This window comes from Pelodiscus sinensis, chromosome 2, assembly GCF_052426305.1.
Source record: "Pelodiscus sinensis isolate ZL-2025 chromosome 2, ASM5242630v1, whole genome shotgun sequence".
Taxonomy (NCBI): domain Eukaryota; kingdom Metazoa; phylum Chordata; order Testudines; family Trionychidae; genus Pelodiscus; species Pelodiscus sinensis.
In genome coordinates, this window is record NC_143053.1 from 170,065,022 (window position 1) to 170,088,022 (window position 23,001).

The window sequence follows — 23,001 nt, forward strand, 5'->3', positions numbered from 1 at the left end:
CTTTCAGAGAGTATGAAAGCTTATCCATTAGATATTTGATGAAATCTCTGGCCCCAAAGAAGGCAATGAGCAATTTGCCATTGATTTTAATAGGGCTAGGATTTCACTGTGTATTCCCAGATTTTAGTAGATGTAATTGATTGGTTTAAAATCTACACAAGAAAAAAGACCCTCTTGGTATTAAAACAACAAGAAAAGATGGTATATATTAAAATACTGACATATGTTAGGGAGAATATTTTCTGATACTCTAAAGCCAGAGTATGCAACTATTATGTGGACATGCATCCCTTAGAAGCATATGAACACTTTTGTGCAGGCTCCAGCCCTTAGTCCGAATTGGTTTATTTCAGTTAAATATATGCCATAATGGAGATTAGGTAAATGGCCTGAGTTATGCCCCAGAATCTCATGCAAGGGAAATCACATATGTGTATCACACCAACCCAAAAAAGAAGGGTTTAAACTATAAAATGTCAGCTTGGCACACAGTATTAAAGACAATTAAAAATATAAAGCTACTTGTGAAAAGTAGCAGGGTTATTCCTGATCAGTTGTTGAAAGACTCTCTCTTTTCTTTTATGAGATTTTAAATATTTTAAAATTGCTTCTACTGTAGACCTGTATTGTAGTCAACTTGCTCATGCTTTTGCTCCATCTTCCATTATACATTAACAGAACTGTAAAACTATGCATTATAGATCGACACAGGTAATAGAGAGACTCCTTTAATAAGTGGTAAGAGCTTATGTTTTATGAGAAAAAAAGAGAGTATTCTTCCTACAGTAGCTCTGACTGGTCACTATGCCCCAAAGCGGTGGGCAAGTGAGTGAGACAGCTATTAGAGGGGGTCTTCCCGCAGGCAGAGCTCAAATTTGCTGGAGACTGGGAGCTTTACTTCTTTTTACTGGCCTCTTGCTCTAGCCCAATCAAAATCCTATCACCTGTAAAATAAAATAAATAAAATAAAATAATAAAATAATAATAATAGGAATTGGCAATACTGGAAGAAGGTGATTTTGGTCCCCGCTTCAAGACCTCTGATTAGTGAAACCAACTGAGAGCTGGGTCTCAATGTGCTAGACTCTCTTCAAACATGTAGACCATGTCTACCTAGCCGGGCAAAAGTCAAATTAAAATACACAACTTCAGCTGTGTCAATTGCGTAGCTGAAATAAAAATAGCTTGAATCGGCTTTTAGAGCTATCTACACAGCAGAAAGTTGAAGGAAAAATACTCTTTGTTCGACTTCCCTTACTCTTCATGAAATGAGGGTTACAAGAGTCGGAGTAAGTAGTCCTCCACATCGACATTATTTTGAGATAATGGCTTGCTGCGTAGACGTGCATTTTGTTATTTTGAAATAACGTCAGTTATTCCAAAATAACAGTTCGGTATAGACATAGCCATAGTAACAATTTTCCCTAAACTGAAGAACTTGCAATTCAATGCAAAGCACGGTGGTGGGTTTGAGAAATGGGATCTGTAACTTCTCAACATCATTTTATGTGGGGCTACTAAACTTTCATTAGTTAGCAACAGCTTTTAATTCCTATGGAACTGACCAAGATTCCAACTCTCTCCATTATATTTTAAGTCTCCTAACTGGTATTTTTCGTTAAAGCCCCAGCTTCTGGAATCATGTCAATTCATCAGGCTTTCAAACTTTCATTTTTAAAGAGGAGGCACTCATGGTTGAGGCAAAAAGCATGAAAATGCCAAGTTCAAACTGCTCAATATTTTTAAGGTGGGGGGGGGGGTTCTAGCTACTAATTTTTTCAGTGGTTGGGGCTGGCAATGCTCTGTCACTATTATTGTATGGTAATGATGCACAGTACGAAGAGCTGGTTTTGCCTGTCCTTAAGGCAAGCACAAACATTAAACTCCCTTATTAGTTTGTAAATGTGCTTAATTCCCTCCCCTTCCCGCCTCCCAGCAAGGGCATGGCAACACAGGTGCAGATGCCCCCCCGCACTTGCTTTGCAAGCTCTAAGCCCAGCCGAGGGAGAGGAAGTAGAAAAACTACGTTACCCAAACTGCCTCCGCCGCCCTCTGACTTTCAGGGGCCTCTCACATGACTGTCAGGCGGCTGCACCATGGCGGAAGCAGAAGCGAAGGTAAAGGCTGGGCCAGAGCAGGGAGCACTGAGAGCTGCACAGGGGGAGTCCTGGTGTTTGCTCCACGCGGAGGAATTAATCTAGGGGAGCAGAGAGGCCCATGCGCTTGCTCGCTGACAGAGAGGAAGCGAGAGCTTGATGGGGGGCGGCAGCAGGGGACGGGAAAGTGGGGAGAGTGTTGTGCGGGGCACAGACAGCAGGAGGGGGTGGAGATTGGGGAGGACGCTGAGGGTGCAGCAGTAGGATAGGTCAGGTATTGTAAGGGACAGCAGCAAAACAGGCATGAACTGGGGGGGGGGGCAGAGAGAGGCGCCGAGAATGGGGGAGCTGATTCTGTATCCCCTATTTGTAAAGACACCAACCTTGTGTAGGCGCGAAGCCATTTAAAACTGAGCTGGAACTCTGCTTCTCTCCGTCGAAGGTTCAGAGTCGTCACGTTCTCTTTCACCTGTGTGTACACAATAGCGTAACCCCCGAATGAAAGAGCACGGAATCACACGTCACACTACTTGGACATTGATTAAGATATTGGCTATTAAATACCACTCGTGTATTAGGTGGTTTTTTTTGTATCCAATTCCTACTGACTTTGGTGGCTATAATTTGTCACTTTAACTGTTTAGTAATGTGTCCGATCAGTTACTGGTATCAATCAGTTGTGGATTATGAGAAGACAGTATTAGCATTTCTTATATTGTTTTAAAAACAAGATTATTGGTGACTTGTGGGTTGGACTTATTTTATAAGAGATATATATACACACCAAATAAATATTATTTGGTGTGTGTGTGTGTGTGTGTATACACCCCAACTATTTGCTTTAAATTATATTTATAATGCCTCATATTATACTATATGGGGACAGTCCTCTTTTTGAGAACAGTATTGTATAGGGAAGTGTGTAGAATTTGTCCATAATTTAAAGTCTTTCATAGCCATTCCATGGTATAGGTCAGAACTATGCTTTAAATCAGGGTTGGGAAACCTTAGGCCTAGGAGCCAGATGCAGCCCCCACCTTGCTTGCATCTAGCCCTTCAAGGCGTGTTCTCCCACTTCCCCCCCATTGGGGACCCTGTGCTTGCACTCCAGTCCCCCTGCTGCCCCATCGCAGAGCTGGAGCACACAAAATCTAGATGGGCCTCTCTAGGCTCTGGTGTGCAAGGAGAATGTGGGGAGTGTCTTTTTTTTCTTCTCAGTCAGGGTGCCATGTCAGTGAGGTGGGTTTTTTTGGTTTTTTTTCTGCTTCTCACTTGTTTGTGGTCCCCCCCTCTTGCTTTAAATGTTTTATCTTTTAAAAACAACTTTTTTATAGTCTGACATCAAAGAAGAGGGTTTAAATCTTTGCAAGACCAAACCAATGTTTGATATTCATTATTATGTGTATCACAGGAATATCAAGTGTCATCTTCATTGATAATTTCTGTTTCTTGAAAGGGATACTAAATTTGTAATGCCTTAGGATTTAGGGCAGAGGTGGGCAATACATTTTTAAAAGGGGGCCACTTCATAAATGTTTGAAGTGGCCCTGGGCTGCCCCAGAAGGGGCAGGAGACTTCTCCCACAGACCCTGATTGGCCTGGGGGTGGGGAAGCTCATGAAGTCATGTCCTCCCCCCAACCCCTTGCTTAGAGAAAATTGCCAGCTGTTTTAGAACAGCTGGCATTTCTTTTTAAGCTCTGCAGTGGGAGGAGACCTCGCACACTCTCCCTAGCCCCAGACCAATAAGGACCTGGGGCTGGGGGGAGTGCATGAAGTCTCTTGCCCCTTGCCTTGCCAGATGTGTACGACAGCTAGAGAGAAATGCTGTCTGTTTTTAAAATAGCATTTCTAGCTGCCGTGCACCCTTTGCGAAGGTTAGGAGGAGGAGACTTCATGTGCTCCCTCATCTCCAGGCCTGGAGTGGCTTGGCAGCGGGGGAGTGGCAGGGCAGCCACTGGCTGGGTCCTGTGGTGGTCCCTTTTTCCACCCTTGATTTAAGGCAATCTCTTAACTATTGCACATCAGGGTGAAACCCAGTGAGGTGTGGAGGTGGTCTTGTAGTTTATCCCATTTCTGCCTGCTGCTGGGTTCTTTCCCCTAGAATTATATAGTAGTGGAATGCTGAACTACATGAATCCACTATGGTGATTCCTGTGCATGACTGAAGCACATTTGAAGTGAATCCAGGAGTCAGCCTGTGCAACATTTGTGCTGCAGAGCCAAATTCTGCTGGTCTCTGCGTGCAGCAGTTTTAGAATGGGGCCTTGTCAATTGGTAAAAGTACATGACTCTGGAAGCGAGTATTACTGTAATAACCTTACAAATAGTGTAATCATATATATAGTAGCCCAGTGTCTGAGAGTCTGTAATGCTGAAATGCTGGCTGTTCCCTCTGGGCGGCCTGTGCTGCTTGCTCCCTGCGGCGGCCCGGCTGAGCAGTGCAGAAGTCAACCTAGCGCCACGGTGGGAGGGGAAGAGGGGCAGGGCAGTGACATACATGGCCAGGGGGCGGGGCCTGGCTATGTACGTCACCGCCCCGCCCACCTTCGCCTCCCGCCATGGCTCTCGGCTGACTTCTGCGCCACTCAGCTGGGCTGCCATGGGGGAACCTAAACGGACGCTTGCTCCCCTGTAGCGGCCTGGCTGAGCGGCGCAGAAGTCAGCCAAGCGCCATGGTGGGAGGCAAAGGGGGGGGCGAGGTGGTGATGTGCGGCATGACAGCGGCTCCAGGCCCTGCCCCTTGGCCGTGAACGTCACCACCCCACCCCACCCTCCTTCGCCTTCTACCATGGCGCTCAGCTGACTTCTATGCTGCTCAGCCAGGCTGCTGCGTCCCCCGAGTGAGAGGCAGGAGGGGGAGGAGAAGGAGAAGAGAGAGACAGGAGGCGGAGGAGAACTGGAGGGGGGGCGGAAAGGAGGAGTGCATGCACGTGCACACACACACAGAGAGACAGACAGACCAGAGGCTCAGGAGAGAAGACTGACATGGAGGAGAGACCTGAAAATCCCATCTTATGACGGGCTAATTGGCTAGTGGGTAATATTATGTATTTATGGTCCAATCCTGTCAACACTGTATAGTCAGTGGGCTCGTCTACACTGGCCCCTTTTCCGAAAGGGGCATGCTAATTTCACAGGTCGTAATAGGGAAATCCGCGGGGGATTTAAATATCCCCCGCGGCATTTAAATAAAAATGTCCGCCGCTTTTTTCCGGCTTTTAGAAAAGCCGGAAAAGAGCGTCTACACTGGCCCTGATCCTCCAGAAAAAAAGCCCTTTTCCAGAGGATCTTATTCCTACTTTGAAAAAAGTAGCGGACATTTTTATTTAAAAATGCGGAAAAAAGTGGCGGACATTTTTATTTAAATGCCCCCGCGGATTTCCCTATTACGACCTGTGAAATTAGCATGCCCCTTTCGGAAAAGGGGCCAATGTAGACGTAGCCAGTGGGATTACTCCTGTGCAGTGTGTTACACACTTAAATGTGGGCAGCGTTGAGACCTAGTTTTAATGTATTTTACAATAAACTTTGGGAGATAGGATTTAATGTCAGGGTAGCAGGTGTCAGCACACAGCTAATTGCTATGTGCAGGCTGCTTCACTTCAGAAGATGAAGAATGCAGAGGTGGAAGAAAGAAATGAGCCCATCTGAATTGGTTGGAGAGATTTCCTGCTGGAAGCTGAGGAATGAGTACAGGGTAGGATGGGATATATGCTGGGAGTCAGCTGAAATTTTGGTTGTTCTAGGCCCTCAAGTCCTCTTTTAATGTATGTGTTACTTCTAAGATGGAATGTTCTACACATATTCGCTCAATAGTATTCGCTCTATTCTTTTAGCATTTATGTGGTTCCCTTATGTGAGACAAGAATAAAATAGATTTAAGAAAAGTTTCCTAGCTCAAGTGTAGCAGTTTCATATGCTATAAGTATAATTTGTTTAAAGCCTTCAGAAAATTGGCTTTTCCATATCTACTCCACTGACACACACATACTTTTTGACAGACTATTGGGGGGGGGGGGGGGTGTGTGTGTGTGTGTGTGTGTGTGTGTGTGTGTGTGTGTGTGTGTGTGTGTGTTTTAAAGGGTTGGAGGGGCATAAGAGAGCTTAGGAGAACTGTTTTCCCAGGATTGTATACCTAAACATGCAGAAGTTTAAGTTCTCTGGAGGAGGCCGATCCTAATGTTGGTATTTATAGGCTGTACCCCTTCTGCAATGTTAAGGATTTTACCGGTTGAGACTGTTTCTCTTGTGTTCTCTCCATTGTCTCTGTTACTAAAACCAATAATTAGTGGATATTAAAAAGAAACAGTCAAATATAAAAGTATCATTAAAATGCTTATGGTCTATTAACAAACACCTTTGGTTATTAAACCAGTCTAAATTAATTGTTTGCACTTCTCTCCCTTTCAGCTGTTATATGAGAGTGGTCTTTTCACTTTTACATGTAGTGTTTGAGTTTCCATGCATGGGAGAAAAACTATAAATAGTGTGTGTATGCAGGTGGACTTTCACTGGAATTTAAGCTTTTTGATTCTCCTTCCCTACATATCTAAGATATGGGCCTTAAGTCAGTTAATGGCAACTGTTTTTAATATAAAGGAAAAACCCTCCCACAATGTAGATCAGGCCTGGGCAAAATACGGCCCGCCAAGCCACCGGATCTAGCCCGGGGATGCGGCAGGCAGCCCTATGCATTCTTTGCCCCACCCTCACACTCAGAAAGGCAGCTGCTGGGAGGTTTCACTTTAAAATCTGTGAGCCTGAAGGGGAGGAAGGAAGGCTTTAGGAAACTGGCCAGAAGCACCGTGCCCCCTTCCCTCCGAGGCTCCTAGTTATTCACAGAGGACATGGCTGCAGCCTGTGTGGAGACAGGGCAGGCAGAGAGGCTGCTTCAGGAAAGTGCTGGGCTACTGACTGGTAAGTCTCCTGGCCAGAGCCTGCCTCTGGCATCCCGGTCTCTCCCTCCCCCAACCCTCTGCCCCCCCCCCCACTCCTGTCCTCTACTCCATATACCCAAATTCTCTGCCCCCCTGCTGCATGCATATCCCCTCCCAGATCTGGTACCCCAGTCCTCTGCCTCAGATCACTCCCCTCCTGCCCTAGTTTACAACCCAACCCCTTGCACCTCCTCCTGTACCCCAGTTCCTTGCCCTAAGTCACAGTCCAACCCCCTGCACTCAGTCCAGTGCTCCAGGTCACTACAGCCTCATTCACCAAAACTTCTTCCCTTACTCCAAGCTCCCTTCTGCACCCAACCTCCGTCTCAGACCTCGCACCTTCTCCATTAATATCATGGAAGAGTGCCGCCCTCAACCACTTTCCAAAATCTTGGAGTTGTCCCCCCATCAAAAATTATTGCCAACTCCTGATGTAGATGGGAAACTGCATTAGGTGAGATAAATACATTGTTAAATCTGCCAGCTCAGAGATTAACTATATTGGTAAATTTTCCCAGTTTTCTCATCTGTGCGTCATTTCTCTGTTCTTGGGCTTCTTGAAAACCAGCATCTGCCAAGTGGCTTTATTATACATCAACACCACCACTGATTCCCCACCTGCTTCCACTCTAGAGTGTGATGGGCCTGCCAATGACAGTGATTAGTTCACTGTTTTGGATTCTGGTCACTTACTAGTCACTCATCAGGGATTTTCTGTTCACAGTTAGGAGACTATTTTAAAAATAAAAAATGGAATTCGGGATAATCCTCTTGGTTCATACATTTAAAAAAAATCCACCCACCGAAACCCCATTGTAGTCATGACTGCAGTTACTGTTCCAATTTTACCTGTGGGAATGGGAGAAGTCAGGCAGAAAGCTTTTCAGAATAACTCTCTTGTATTGTGAGCATAGTGCCTGTCAATTCGAAACACCCAAAAACACTGGTAGCGTTGTGTCTGGTGATGCAGAATCTGTTGATTAGCTTTCCAAATCAAGATTTCCCTTTTAATTTTTTGCTCAGCATTTCCTATAAAACTGTCAGAGCTGTACATTTTAGAAATAATATTGCACTCCTCCATTGTAAAACATGTTTGTATAGCTTTTCCCCCCCATGTGTATGTGCAATCTATTAGGTTGCAATCTATTAGGTTGTTAACAGCACCCATCACAATGGTATCTGAATGCCTGTCTAAGTTAAAAACAAGAGGAGTCAATTACAAGAAGTAATTTTTTCCTTTAGGTATTCTCGCCGCCTTATCACTGTTGGTAGTAAGCCACATCCACCCTCACTAAATTAATACTGATATAACACTCCCATCACTGTATCTCTGCCATCTGATCTTTCACTTCATGTATCTGATGAAGTGGATTGCTACAAGGGATATAAGCGACTAGTCAAGTTGACTACTCGCATTCCCCCCTTGCTGCTTCTATATCAGAGGCAGCAAGGGGGGATCAGGAGGCGGTGCTGGGGGGAGCTGGCTTAAAAGTTGGTTTTCCCACAGCATTGTCTCCGCAGTGCTGCCTGCACCCACCTCCTCCTGTGCTGCTCCCTCTGCCCCCTCCCCGATAGAGAAGGCTGCCAAAAAGCAGCCTCTGCCCTTGGTGGGCCCAGGCTCGCTGCGAGCAGAGGCTATTCCGCATCCATGGAGCAGCCCCTGTCTGCAGAGAGTCCCAGCGGGGAATGGGGACTCCCTGCAGATAGGGGCTGCTGCTGGAGCAGATGCTGTTCACAGCCAGCCTCAGCTCCCACAGACAAGGGCTGCTTTGGGGCAGCAGCCCCTGAGCATGCTTGGCTTAATCCCTGCTCGTGCCAGGTCTGGGAGCTATGCTTGCTGCAGCTCTGCATTTTAAATGTAGAAATAGCCAGGCAGTTCTTACTATATTTAAAATGCAGAGCAATAACGGTTCTGGATCCAGCACAAGCCGGTACTGAGCAGTCTTAGCTAAGGTTGCCAGGTGTCTGGTATTGACCTGGACAGTCTGGTATTTTCGCCTCCTGTCCGGTTAAAAAAAAAAAAATCAGAAAATACTGGACACCTAAAATATCCGGTATTTTCTGTTCCTCCCCTCCCCCCCCCCTTGCCAGGAGACGAAACTACCGGACACCTGGCAACCCTATACACACTCAGCCACCGGGCCCAGCCCGCCCCCTTCTCTCTCCCCACTTACTTGGTTCCGCAGGGGAGCTGTCTTCTGTCTCTGACCAAGAAAACAAGATGGCCATGGGGAAAAAAGCCTCAAAGGCATTTCTTAAAGGGGCCATGCTGTTTGTTTTATTTATTTTTTTTATTATTATTTTTTGCTCAATAACTCTTAGGGTCTTTTTTTTCCCCTCAACTTTGGTCTCCCCCCTTTTTTTTTCACAACAGAATTTTTTCCCTGGTGTGTTTTTTTTTTGGGGGGGGGTTGGGGGGGACGGGTGTTCGGTATTTTTGGTTAAACCATCTGGCAACCCTAGTCCTAGCTTGTGTCGGGTCCGGGACTGCTGCAGCTCTGCATTTTAAACATAGTAATAGCTGCCCAGATATTACTACATTTAAAATACAAAGCTACAGCTGGGGTAGGTCCTGGCCCCGGCCCGGGCATGAGCCGGGACTGAGTATGCCGTGCGCAGTCCCGGCTTGTGCTGGGTCTGGGACCTATCCACCTTGCAGCTCTGCATTTTAATGTAGCTCCTGGACCCAGTGCAAGTCAGAACAGAGCACCTTCCCTTATTATGATTAGCCAATTACCCACCTCTTAGCATCCCTAATTGTTACTCATGAAAGCTTATGCCTAATAAAATTGTTAGTCTTTAGTCTTGTTGTTTTTGCTAAAATAGACTAACATGGCTACATCTCTGAAACCTGTAAGTAAAGTAACTTTTTTGGCATTTATATAGATAAGTGATTTGAATTAGCTTCTGAAGTCTTAGGTGATGTAGAACAATATGTTGATATTTTTGCTCAGATCCTGGAAGCTGTGCTGTGCAGGTAGATTTCTGGGTCTTTGTGGAATCTCATTGACTTAAATGAGACTCCATGAGGCCATAAGGGCCTGCCCATGTGGAACAGCTTATGTGCCTGGGGCTGTAATTACTCCCATTCATATAGTCACATCCGTTCATTTTTATTGTACTATTATCTTCTTCTGTTTATAAGCTCTGTTGTTGGAAGAGGGAAATCTTTTGGGAATACTGAGATTATCAAAACTGTAGATCTCATTGTTTCTTTTATTAATTACTGATGATGTGCTTGGTGCTGTGCATGAAACAAAGGCATCCTCCCTCCCCCATTTCTAAATCTAATAACATACTGTATGTTGAGTATAAATTCTGTGTTGCACTTTGTGCTGGACAATGGTTCAGCTCGTGTCATTTGTTTAGTGCCCTGTATGCCAAAATAATTTACTGCTATATTTGTAGGACTTATAAGAAACTCCATTTAACTAAAAATTTAATTTCTTTGAGATAGTAACTGTAAACTTGCAAAATGCTTTCAATAAAAGTTGTGATTAGAATTTGTGCTCTTTAGACTGAGCTTTTTGAACTACATCCAAAAGTGAGACTGTAGTCAAAAAAAAGTTTCAAATGTCCACTTGAAGGAATGTCAGGATTTTCCTCCTTCCTTATCACCTTTACACCCATTTTATAATACAGTAAACTTCCGATAATCCGGCACCTTTAGAACCCAGGGGGTGCCGGATTATCAGATTTGCCGGACTATCAGAAGGGGGGGCTATGAGCGGTCTGTGGTGGGGTGGGGGGGGATGCCACCCCAGACCCCTCATAGCCCCCCCTTCAGATAGTCCGGCTCTGCCCCAGGCGTCCCTGATTCAGCTGCTGCCGGTCAGTTTCAGCAGCAGCTGAATAGGGACGCCTGCGGCAGAGCAGCTGGGGTGCTGTTGGGTTGGTCCCCTAGCGCCGCCCCTCAGCACTGCGAGACCAACCCGGCAGCACCCCAGCTGCTCGTGGGGATGCCTGGGACAGAGCAGCTAGGGTGCTGCTGGGTTGGTCCCGCAATGCCGAGGGGTGGCGCTAGGGGACCAACCGAGCAGCACCCCAGCTGCTCTGCCCCAGGCTTCCTGGAGTCAGCCGCTGATCAGTTTCAGCAGCGGCTGAATAGGGATGCCTAGAGCAGAGGAGCCGGAGTGCTGCCAGGTTGGTCCCGCAGCGCCGAGGGGCGGTGCTACGGGACCAACCGGGCAGCACCCCAGCTGTTCTGCCCCCGGCTTCCCCGATTCAGCTGCTAGTCAGTTTCAGCAGTTGCTGAATCGTGGAAGCCGGGTGCAGAGCAGCTCCAATTGTCCGGCTGCCCCCAGCACTTCCGGGTTCCTGGTGGTGCTAGACCATCAGGAGTGCTAGAGCATTGGATGCCAGACTAATGGAGTTTTACTGTACATTGTACTTGCCCTTCCCCAAACTGTGACATGAAAGGAGAATAAACAGTTGCATGACACATAAAGACAGTATTTTAGAGATGGGCCTGGCTGTAGTGAATAAAGCTTGAAAAGGCAGACAACTGTAAACATAATAAGGCCTTGTATGGAGTAACTAAGAGTAAATGGAAATGTGACTTATTTTTTCCCTCTCTAATCTGCTTCGCTTGGTTACTAAAAGCGATCTTCAATCGCGCAGAGAAGGCATTTACTATGTGCTTAGAGGTTACAATAAGCACATTTTTTTTTTTATAGCATGAAAATAAATAAATGGGACCAACAAACGCAAAATGAAATGCTGGCAATCATCAGTATTAGATTTTCTTTCCCTTTCATCTCTTTTTCTCATTGTCTGTAACTTTGTCTCTCATGAAATACTGTACCTAAATATCTTATTGTCAAAATATTACTTCATAGTATTTGAAATACTACTTCTCTCTTTGTTGGTTCTTTGTTTAAATCATGGGCTGTTGTTAAAATGCTTACGTTCACTGTCAGCATATTAGTTGTAACCTTTTATTGCTATTGATAACTATAAATACGTTAAGTAAATCTTCATTTTGCTGACCTCTTTGAGGAGGCATGGCATCAGCAGATTTCAGTAGTGGACAGGTGAGAGATTAGCAAGAGTAGGCTCTTCTCTTTTTTTGTAGGATGCTAAGATTCATTGTCTTGAAAGGCAGATGTTTTAAAGGCACAGTTTCTTTGTGGGTTTGAGCAAGGCACTCTGTGAATTGTGCGTAAGTCGAAGAGTTATTATTTAATTTCCATCCTCATTAGAATTCTTTGGGAAACTGTGAAAGTAGGAATGTGAAAGTTTAAGCTGTAAGCATCACCCTTAATGAGTGATCTTTACAGTCTTGGCTGCCGCAACTCCCCACCTATTGCTGGCAGAGGGTGCTCCAGCCCTTTCGGGGCCATCATGGACAGGGGCTGATTTCCTGCCCATCATGTTTAACTGGTTAACTATTTAAACAGGATTTTACATCCTTAAATAAAAGACTTAGGCTGTTCAAGATAAGTCAGTGAATGAATGGCCAAATAGTAGCTAAATTGAGAAGCTGGCCTGTGACTCCCTTGAGCATGTAGTTCTGTCTTGTGGGCCAAGCTGCTGGAGATTGCTTTGCAAGATTGATTGTCCATTGCTGGTGAGGGAAAACCTTTCACAAGCACTTGACTGTTGCTTAGAGCCTTAGATGATGCACATTGCTAGAATGATGTGGTTGGTATTAGTTGCTGTCTGCTTTAGGGTAGTGAACAGTATCATCTCAGCCAAACAGTGCCACTGAGTGTCAGTGTGGCACCAGGTTAGGAGTCCTAAACAGAGTGGGTATGGATAAACAAGCAAAACAGAAAAGATAATCATTCATCTGTAACACATTCAGAGTCACTTGAAATTCTGTTTACCTTTTGTTTTTAATGAAAAGGCTTGTAAGATTAAATAAAGAAAAATAATCATTTGTTTTGCACGGATGTTGAATTTTTTTTCTTCATGCTTTTTTTTTTTTATTATTACTTTCAGGAAACCAGGTCTAATGAAGAATCTACTGATGATTCTGAGGTAAGGCGGTGTACAAAGACCTCGTGGCTGTAATGTTTAAACTGCATTTTTTGGTCAATATGCAGTAGAAACACAGGACTTTTTGTTTCTGTTTTGGCAGCTGCTTATTTACAACAGATGCTGTGCTTGTGCTGTAACAGGTGATTTGAGCTATTGGCAAGTTAATAGCAAATGTGCATCCTTAAAATATACTACTTGATATTGAAGCCTGTGATCACAAGATTTTAATAAAGTAAATCATAGATAACAGTTAGGTTCATGCATTCTGCTTTGAACAAATGAAAATGTGATTTGCCATGTAATTTCTATATAATATCTTATTAAAGAAATGCAATTTATATTTAATGATTTCACAGCCTAAACTTAATCTTAGTTTGTTCAGCATGTGTTTTCCAGATTATATTTTGAAACAAGATTGGTCTATCAACTTGAAATGTTTTCACTTTAAAAAAAATTAAGTATAGATACAGTAGTATTGGGTGAGCAGAAGAATCATAGAAGATTAGAATTGGAAGGCTACGTCTACATTGCAACGCTATTTTGGGACGCCAGAGTATCCCAAAATAGCTTTCCCGTGTTTTAAAAGCAAACTTGTTATTTCGGGTTCACTATTCTGACATCCCTGTAAATCTCATTCCATAAGGAGTAAGGAACGTTTCGGAATAGCGGGTTACTTTGAAAGTTGGTGCTGTGTAGACAGTGCCAAATTACAAAATAAGGTATTTCAAAATAAGATCCAAATAAGAATTTGAATAGTTCAAATTGTGTATCTTATTTCAAACGACGGTGCAGTGTAGTCTTAGTGAAAGAGACCTCAGAAAGTCATTTAATACGACTCCCTGCTTGAAGCAGGGCCAACCCTAACTAAATCATCCCAACCAGGGCTTTGGCAAGCTGGACCTTATAACCCTCTAAGGATGGAGATTCCACCATGTCCCTAGGCAACCCATTCCAGTGATTCAGTGAAATAGTTTTTCCTAGACCTTCCCCAGTACAACCACTGCTCCTTGTTCTGTCACCACTGAGACCAGCCTGTGCTGGATTGAACTCTCCTTTCCATGGTGGCTGTGTTTAACCTGGGTTGGATTTTTCTCCTTCATTCCTGGCTGCAGGGGATACTATGGTATTTTTGACTGTTTGGCCTCAGCAACCTCGTACCTCCTCTTGCTGTACCATCCCATCTGCCTGCAAGAAGACAACTCCAGCTTGCAGCTACTGAAGCACCCACCTCAGCCAGGGCTTTCATGACACAGTCTTGGGAAGCAACACTCTGGAACTTTGTCATCCATGGGTCTGATTGGCTCATGATGATGACGGGGATAGGGATGCCTGGGGTGTAGCTCAGAGATGTGCTGATGCAATCTGTTATGTACAATCATAACCTGCTCTCAATTTCGTGTATGTGAACTGTTAGCCTGTGGTTTTATTTGTTTTTGTTTTACAGTTCTTTGGGGAAGAGAATCACATCTTTCTATTTTTCTAAAGCACCATGTATGTTTACAGCACTCCTATAAATAATTTAAGGCTAAATTTTTGTCTGGGATATTTTTAGTAAGTCATGGACCCGTCACTGGCAGTAAACAAAAAGTCACAGAAGCCCTGACTTTCACTAAAAATATCCCTGACAAAATGGGGAGATGGGTTCAGCGACTTGCTGTGATCAATGGGAGCCTGCTACTGTGGGGAGTAGGATGTACGTGGCCTGGCTGCTGCGAGGTCCCCTTGCCTTGGGGTGCCCGCACCAGTGTGGGGGCTGGGCACTGCAGGGGGTGGGGAGCTGGCTAGGAACTCAGCCCAGGGGCCGAAAATATCAAGGAGGTCAATGGAAGTCATGGATTTTGTGACTTTTCTCACCTCGATGACATAATTGTAACCTTAATTATTGAAGGTGAATCTGGGGGAGAAAAATGGAGGTTCAAATTTTGTCAATGCTTTCAGTTTTTCCCTTAATTTTTGGACCAGATTTAACTATCAGTTGCAGCTTTAGTCAGTTGAAGTTGTTCATGTCAAAAACTTTTAACTGGGTTATGGCAGTGCACTTTTATGTTAGTCCATAAATACATAGTTATACTTGCCCAATATAGGACTGAAAAATAGGTGGATATGACAGCACCTAAAGCAGTGGTTCTCAAACTTTTCAGCATCACTCTCCCTTTTTGATTTTTGAGAAATCCTCACACCCTCCCCCAATATCAGCAAAACTTATTGAGCAAAAAAAAAAAAGAAACTGACTGGGGCTGAAAAACAGTTGCAGCCCCTTCAATTCCTGGGACCAGTGTTTTAAAAAAAAAAAAAAAAAACACCACAACAAAACACAACCCCACAACACGGTGCTGGTACTCCAGGGGAAAAGTTGTTGACCAAAAAAAAAGTTGCCATTTTAAGAGCAGAGCAGGCATTGGCCTTTTAAGGCAACCATTTTGAAGTCTGCCCGGGACGCTCCATCCTCCCCACCCCACCCCACCCCAGCCAGCCTGAGCTGCGCATGTTCCGGCGAACGCCTGAGCCAGGAGAAACAGAAAATACTGGATGTTTCACATGGTGTTTTCTGATTTTTTTTTTTTTTAAACCAGACGGTCCAGCCTCTTTCTTGGGGGGGGGGGGGGGGAGGGTGCTGGTCCGGCAACATCAGTACTGGGGCAGCCGGACCGGCTTCCCTCATTCAGCTGCTGCTGAAACTGACCAGCAGCTGAATCGGGGAAGCCGGGAGCAGAGCAGCTGGGATGCTGCCGGGTTGGTCCCGCAGCTCCGAGGGGCGGCGCTACGGGACCAACCTGGCAGCACCCCAGCTGCTTTGCCCCAGGCGTCTGGATTCAGCCACTGCTGAAACTGACCAGCAGCGTCAGTTTCATCAGCAGGCTGAATCCAGACGCCTGGGGCAGAGCAGCTGGGGTGCTGCGGGGTTGGTCTCGTAGCACCGCCCCTCGGCGCTGCGGGACCAACCCGGCAGGACCCCAGCTGCTCTGCCCCAGGGGTCCCCACGTCAGCCGCTGCTGAAACAGATTAGCGGCTGATTCCAGGAAGCCCCGGGCAGAACAGCTCTGCCCCGGGCTTCCTGGAATCAGCCGCTGATCTGTTTCAGCAGCGGTTGAATTGGGGACCCCTGGGGCAGAGCAGCTGGGGTCCTGCCGGGTTGGTCCCGCAGCGCTGTCCTTTGGCGCTGTGGGACCAACCTGGCAGTTCCCCAGCTGCTCTGTCCCAGGCGTCCCCAAGAGCAGCTGGGGTGCTGCTGGGTTGATGCCGTAGCGCCGCCCCTCGGCGCTGCGGGACCAACCCGGCAGCACCCCAGCTGCTCTATTGCAGGCATCCCCGATTTAGCTGCTGCTGAAACTGGCCAGCAGTGGCTGAATCAGGGACGCCTGGGGCAGAGCCGGACTATCTGAAGGGGGGGCTATGAGGGGTCTGGAGTGGCATCCCCTCCCACCCCACTCCAGACCCCTCATAGCCCCCCCCTTCTGATAGTCCGGCATATCTGATAATCCGGCACCCCCTGGGTCCTAAAGGTGCCGGATTATCGGAAGTGGTTACCTGAATGTTTTGCTTTGAGTTGTGTGTTCCTTAATGAATGTCAAAATGCTCTTTGTATAGAATCAGACAGAGCATCACAATGGATCTCAGGTGTGTGAAGTTTTGCAAAAATGATTGTTTTGCCTATGTGATGTCATACTGCTCGTCTATGCACATTTGGTTTTCCCTGATCTTTTAATTTAAAGTCCTGAGGCCATTTTAAATATTTTTAATGTTTAAATTAGAATCTCTAAAGCACATAGGTATAAATTAGTAGAGGCAGTGCATATCTTCATATGTTCAGCAAACCTTTCAGTGAAGAAGGTGGTAGTTATTTGTGTCAACATTATGCAATTGTAGAAGATCTTTCTTTGTAACTACACACAATTTACTCTTTTATTTCATGTCTTTGTATACGATATGGGGTATTATGTGCTTTTACTTATCATGTAGACCGGTTCCTATTTATTCTACCATGTTGTGGTGAGCAAACAATATATCTAAAATGGTATTTTAATTCTCAGGAGAAAAAAGTGTTTTAGCTGCAAAGTATTTTCACTGCAATCTTGAAGCACTAACATCTTTTTTTTTTAAATTTCTATCATTTTTAAAATAATACTTCATTTTCTCCCAACCCATAAAACAGTCCAGTGTGCTACATTTTTGATCAAACAGGTTTGTTTCACAGAAAAGTTCTAGAGATGACTACTTCATTGGCATATTTGACATTATTTTACAGTACCTGGAGTTGCATATTAGGACTGTCCTATTTGATGGGGCATTGGAAAAAAAGAGTAAACTGACTGTAAATTGTGGAGGAAAAAATGTGAATAAATGATGTATAGAATGAAGGGAAATTTCTCAGTTTTAATATCGCTCTTCCTTTCTGTAGTCCACCTATTTAAGTAGTTACTCTTACAACTGAGTGTGTTTTCCCAACCAAATTTTGATCAGATTTTGCTCTCTAATTGCAAGAAATCTTCTCACGTGTTTGTTAGCTTTATATTGATGCTTCTTAATGGACTTGTTGTACAGAGTAGTTGTGATGCAAATGTACATTTTCCTTGACTTTGTGAGTTGAGTGTAATATTCAGGTCATGCCTTGGCTTTGCAGAGAGAGAGAGATGGTGTTACTGCACCAGTTCCCCTCGATAGTTTATATTGCAGAACCCACACATAGATCTCTTTTGGATCTTCTCTTCTGAGTAGAACAAAAGGAGAAATACGTGACACTTTAAAGACTAACAAGATAGTTTATAGGTGATAAGCTTTCATGGGGCAGACCCACTTCTTCAGATCATATTCTGAAAGTGAATTGGCATGACCATATATAACCTATATGGTCATGCCATATATAACATGGTCATGCCAGTTCACTTTCAGAATATGATCTGAAGAAGTGGGTTTGCCCCACAAAAGCTTATCACCTAATAAACTATCTTGTTAGTCTTTAAAGTGTTGTGTTTTTTCTTTTTGTTTTACCAAGATCAGACTAACACTGCTACCTCTCTATTACTCTTCTGAGTAGAGTCTTTTTACATCTGCTTTTGGAATAGTGCAAGAGAAAGCTTTTGACAATGTGCCTTGAACTTTGTTCATATTCAGTTTTTGCCATTTAGCCCTCTGGTCCTCATTGCTGTTTTGCATTTTGTTGCTATAGCCAACCAGTAACAAGGCTTGAATTCCTTCAGCCCTGGTGTACACTAGGGATGTAAGCGACTAATTGACTATCTGATAATCAAACCTTATCAGAGAGTCGAGTAGTGACTCGACTAGTTGCTTCCTCCCCTCCACCCCCCGGTTGCTGTCTCTGTCAGAGTCGGGGGCGGGGGGGAGGCAGGAGCTGGTGCTGGGGGGGGGCTGTCTTAAAAGCCAGTTCCCCCCAGCACTGTCTCTGTGGGGGACAGGGGAAGCAGAGGCACAGCGGGGACTGACTCACTGCAGTCGGAACAGATTTACCCTGTGTTTCCTGCTGCTCCTCTGCCTTTTAAATGTAGTAAGAGCTGCGGGTGGTAGTGTGGATGCCTCACTGCTGCTATTTTGAAATAACTACTCTCCAGAGTCATTCAATGTAATTACTCCCCAGTGCTTCATGGGGCTCTTAATTTGAGATAGCATCCACATTAGGGAGTGTGCCCTGGGCTAATTTCGAGGCTTCCCTTTAGTGTGAACATGCTGTTTCGAAATAGTTATTCAGGAGTTATTTTGAAATAACTCACTTCTAAATAATTTCCTAGTGTAGACATGCCCTCATAGTACACTTAAACCTCTTTAATCTGGCAACCCTGAGAAATAGGATATGCCGGATTAAGGAATTTTTTTTTGCGGAGTGTGCTGGGGCGAGAGTAGGATAGGAGGGAGTTGCGTGCTTATTGTCACCCTGCTCTCAGGGATGTATGTGGATCTGTGCCCTCCTACCCCTGCCACTCCTAGGCACTGCCCCGTGCTATTCTGGGAGTGTCAGGGGAAAAATCTCTAGGAACTCACTTTTCTGCACTGCCATTCCTCCAGCCGGGAGGTGGGGGAGCAGCAGTGCGCAGAGCCACATTCTCCTTTTCCTGCCAGGGTCTGAACCACCTGTGTTCCCTGATTAGGGACACCTGGAGTAAGAGGTTCAGGTGTATCTGCGCAGTGTGACATAGTTTGAGTCTGCCTGTGGCATAGTTGTGCAATCTTGTGAGTGAATGTGGATGTCTGCCAGCATTGTTCATGTGGTGCACAAAATATTTAGACTTATCCACAAACTTGCATGTATTTTTTTCCACCAACATAGATCGCCACTGGTCTGCAAAAGGATCATCACTGGTCTGCAAAAGGAAGTACAGTAGCGGGTTTGTCAGTTAACTTGATGATGTATACATTGTAGAGTGAGAAGAATGATTTGGAGCAATGTACTGGAGCTCAAGAGGCCTTCAGTTCTTTTCTTAACCGCAGACATTGTCTGTGACCTTGGGCAAGCATTTCAACTGCTTTCTGTCTCAGCTCCCTTCTGTAAAATGAGAATAATAATTCCCAGCCTTACAAGGATGTTGTAAGGATTAAAAAAAAATAATAATTCTGTGATCATTGTGAGATGCTCAGATACTGTTGTGATTGAAGCTCATATAAATACTTCAGTATCTGAGACTTGAAGCTTTGTGATTTTTGGCCTGTTGAAGTTTAGTTATATTAAAAAAACCAAACAAATCATATTCAGACTTGTATCTGATCTTATTGTTATTGCTAGGGCTTGGCAAACCGCGGCAAAATCTACTCGCCAGACCCGGATTGCGCATGTGCGCACCACCGGTGAACGGGGCGACCGGCTGAAATCTACTCACCATGGGCGAGTAGGTACACTGATTTGTCAAGCCCTGGTTATTGCGATAGTGCTATAAAACTTTGTGATAGAGTTGGACATCGTACCCAAAGGACTGAAAGTGAATAACTCATTAAGATCAACATACTGTACTGACTACAGTGAGAGACTCTGCTTCACACTATCCAAAAAATTAAGAAACCACCTGATTACCATCTTATACAAGAAACAGACCCAAGAAAACCAACAATAGAACACAACTTGTCATCACCTATAGCCCTCAACTTAAACCCGTCCAACGCATTATCAATAAACTACAACCTATACTGGAACAGGATATTATCCTCCGAGAGGCTCTGGGAGACAGACCCATAGTCTGCTATAGACAACCACCTAACCTCAGGATGATTCTTACCAGCAACCACAGGACATACCACACTAATACCAACCCTGGAACTTTCCCTTGCAACAAACCCCAGTGCCAGCTGTGTCCTCATATTTACTCTGCCGACACCATTATTGGACCTAAGCATGCCAGTTACAAGATCAAGAACACATATTCCTGTTCATCCAGAAATATAATTTATGCCATCGTGTGCCTGAAGTGTCCATCTGCTATGTATATTAGACAAACTTCTCAGACACTTTGCCAAAGAATCAATGCATATAAAACAGACATCAGGCTTGTTCAGAGAGAAAACTGTTGCTTGCCATTTTAACCAGACTGACCATTCTCTCAAAGACCTTAAAACACGCATGTTGCGTCAGAGATTTTAACTCCAGATTTCAAAGAGAAGCCTCAGAACTGTCATTCATGCTTAAATTTGACACTTTATGTATGTGTCTTAACAAAGATGCTAATTATCTCACCCATTACAAGATAGCTTCCCCAATTATCACCCCCTAATATCATTACCTCACAGACACTAACCTTCCCCCCTCACCTCCCATCTGTTCTAAAACCTGATTTGTCAATTTTGTGTGTTCACTTTTTTTCGATTGTATCACTTTGGTATATAGGGTCATGCCAATTTTCTTCCACAAATTGATCTGAGGAAGTGGGTCTGGCCCACAAAAGCTCATCACCTAATAAACCGTCTTGTTAGTCTTTAAAGTGCTGCATAGTCCTGTCTTTTGATAAAGCTTTGTGTTCTGTGCATACAAATCCTGTGCAAATTAAATTCCTGTTTAATTAGTTAATCGGTTAATCAATTAAATGGGGGAGGGGAGGATGAACTTGCTGTGGGCCGGGGCTGTTCCAACTGGGCTGGAGCACCACTGCCTATGGTGCACCTGGGCGGAGACTGCTTTGGCTGGGCTGGAGCACCCCAGCTTGTGCACTGGGCCAGGCCCACCGTGTATGGGGGCTGTTCTAGCCCCCACCAGTTAACCATTCACATCTCTGCTTAAACTCAGAATATGGGCAGCTAGTGAGGGCTGTTAATGTACCTCCGTTCTCAACTCTTCAGTCTCCTAGATTACGGTGAACTGATCTGGACCTATTTACAAATGTTTCAAGTAAACACAGTATTTTTTTTAAGGTTTCCTAGCCCTGCTGTGTTCCCCATCTGCCTTTTAATACATAGCATCAAAGCACAGACAAAAAATGACAAAAAAAAAAGAATTAAAATTAGATTCAGAAACTACATCCGCTCTTGAATGTATCTTTGCCACTTTGTGTATTTCTTTCTGAAAATTTACTATGTCCTCTTTGGCAATCCACTTCAACCCTCCACACCTCTCCTACTCCATCTGTAAAAAGGGGCAATATTAGTTTGTTGTTTTTTCCTCCCCCAGTGCTTTGAGATCTAAAAATGAAAAAAGTACTGTACATGAACTTCTTTAAAAGTTTTATATATCTTTTCTTTTTCACATGCTCACTAGCCAGAGAGCTCGCTTCTCCCTGCATACATGTGAAGTGAAACCATCCTTCTAAATAGGGTGCAGAGAAAGGGAAGTTATGCAATAAAAAACCCCTCTGTTAATGAGAAAATGTATCATGCAAATAATTTATCAATTTGAGTCAGTGGGATGAGCGTTGTAAATAATGTATTGAAGTTTAAATGGAATCTTTTCGTACATTAATTTTAAAAACAAGTTTGCAATGACTAGTGACTAAGATTATAATATGCAACATTATAGGATTGACTTCCAAGAAAAATGGGTTAGTGGTTTTACTGCTATATTCTTCTAATATCTGCTGTTCTTGTGTGAAAATTAGATACTTCGCTTAATGAGCTATTAATATTAAACAGAAGTGCCAGTTTGCCTGTCTGTGTGTTGTGGAATATATGAAAAGCAAAAATACTGCCTTGCATGTTACATAAATTAAATGCAATTGAAAAGCTACTGTGTCAACAGTGTGTGCAGATGTGGCCTCCCCAAAATACTAATTCATTGATGTGGATGGAGCAACACTGAATTTTCTTTTTCAATAATTTCCTAACCAGTTTCACATTTCAGTGAGTTGTTGATAAAAGAAACTTCAAAAACTACTGTTTCTAAAATTGCGTGGTAGGGTATTTGTATGCAGTAGATCACAAGATGGCTACAGTTAGTGCCCAAATAATGTTCATAAGGGAAACGAATGGTTCTGCTCAAGTTCCTTACTCAGCAAAGGGACATGCAAGTAGAAAGTGTAGTTTTCGTACAGATTTGAATTGTCTTCAGGCTTTTCCTTCCCTGTTGAAACTTGTATTTTTGGGAACCTGTACAACAAACTCACTTATGTTGCTCTTAAGTAATTAAGGGTATGTCTAGACTACATGGCTCCGTCGACGGAGCCATGTAGATGAGTTTACTAGACCTAGGAAAATGAAGTGGTGATTTAAATAATTGCTGCTTCATTTACATAAAAATGGCTGCTGTGCTGTGCCAATCAGCTGTTTGGTGGAACAGCGGGGCAGTCTGGACACGCCGCGGTCGACAAGGGAAGCCTTTGTCGATCGCTCCATTATGCCTTGTGAAATGATTTAAATCGCCGCTTCATTTTCCTATGTCTAGTAAACTCATGTACAATGTGCTTCATTAGCAACTTCGGTATGCTTTATTTGCCTCCCTAGTTTGAACTAGGGGGCAAGTGTAGAGATACTCTGAGGTTCAAGTGGTTTTATGATTCCCAGTAGGTTGGTGTACCCAAACTTCGAGTGGAAAAAAACAAATACAGTTGAAGTGTAATCA

At 44.2% G+C, this 23,001-nt stretch overlaps 1 protein-coding gene and 1 long non-coding RNA gene across 3 annotated transcripts in view; one reads left to right on the forward strand and one right to left on the reverse strand.

The window, feature by feature from the left end:
- Window positions 1-715: 715 nt before the first annotated feature.
- On the reverse strand, window positions 716-2,599 carry LOC142827265 (uncharacterized). Its single transcript, XR_012901872.2, has 2 exons — window positions 2,480-2,599; window positions 716-944 (listed from the first exon to the last, which is right to left on the reverse strand). It is a non-coding gene; the product is annotated as an uncharacterized LOC142827265 (long non-coding RNA).
- The window catches only part of VPS41 (VPS41 subunit of HOPS complex), a 154,460-nt gene continuing 133,466 nt past the window's right edge, over window positions 2,008-23,001 (forward strand). Inside the window, exons 1-2 of one of the 2 annotated variants that reach the window (XM_006124074.5) lie at window positions 2,008-2,117; window positions 12,978-13,016. In XM_006124074.5, the coding sequence (XP_006124136.1) occupies window positions 2,097-2,117; window positions 12,978-13,016 (60 nt within the window). In that variant the 5' untranslated portion in view covers window positions 2,008-2,096. Of the gene's footprint in view, window positions 2,118-12,977; window positions 13,017-23,001 lie in introns of those variants that run through there. The other variant, XM_025185171.3, reaches the window with a different exon arrangement.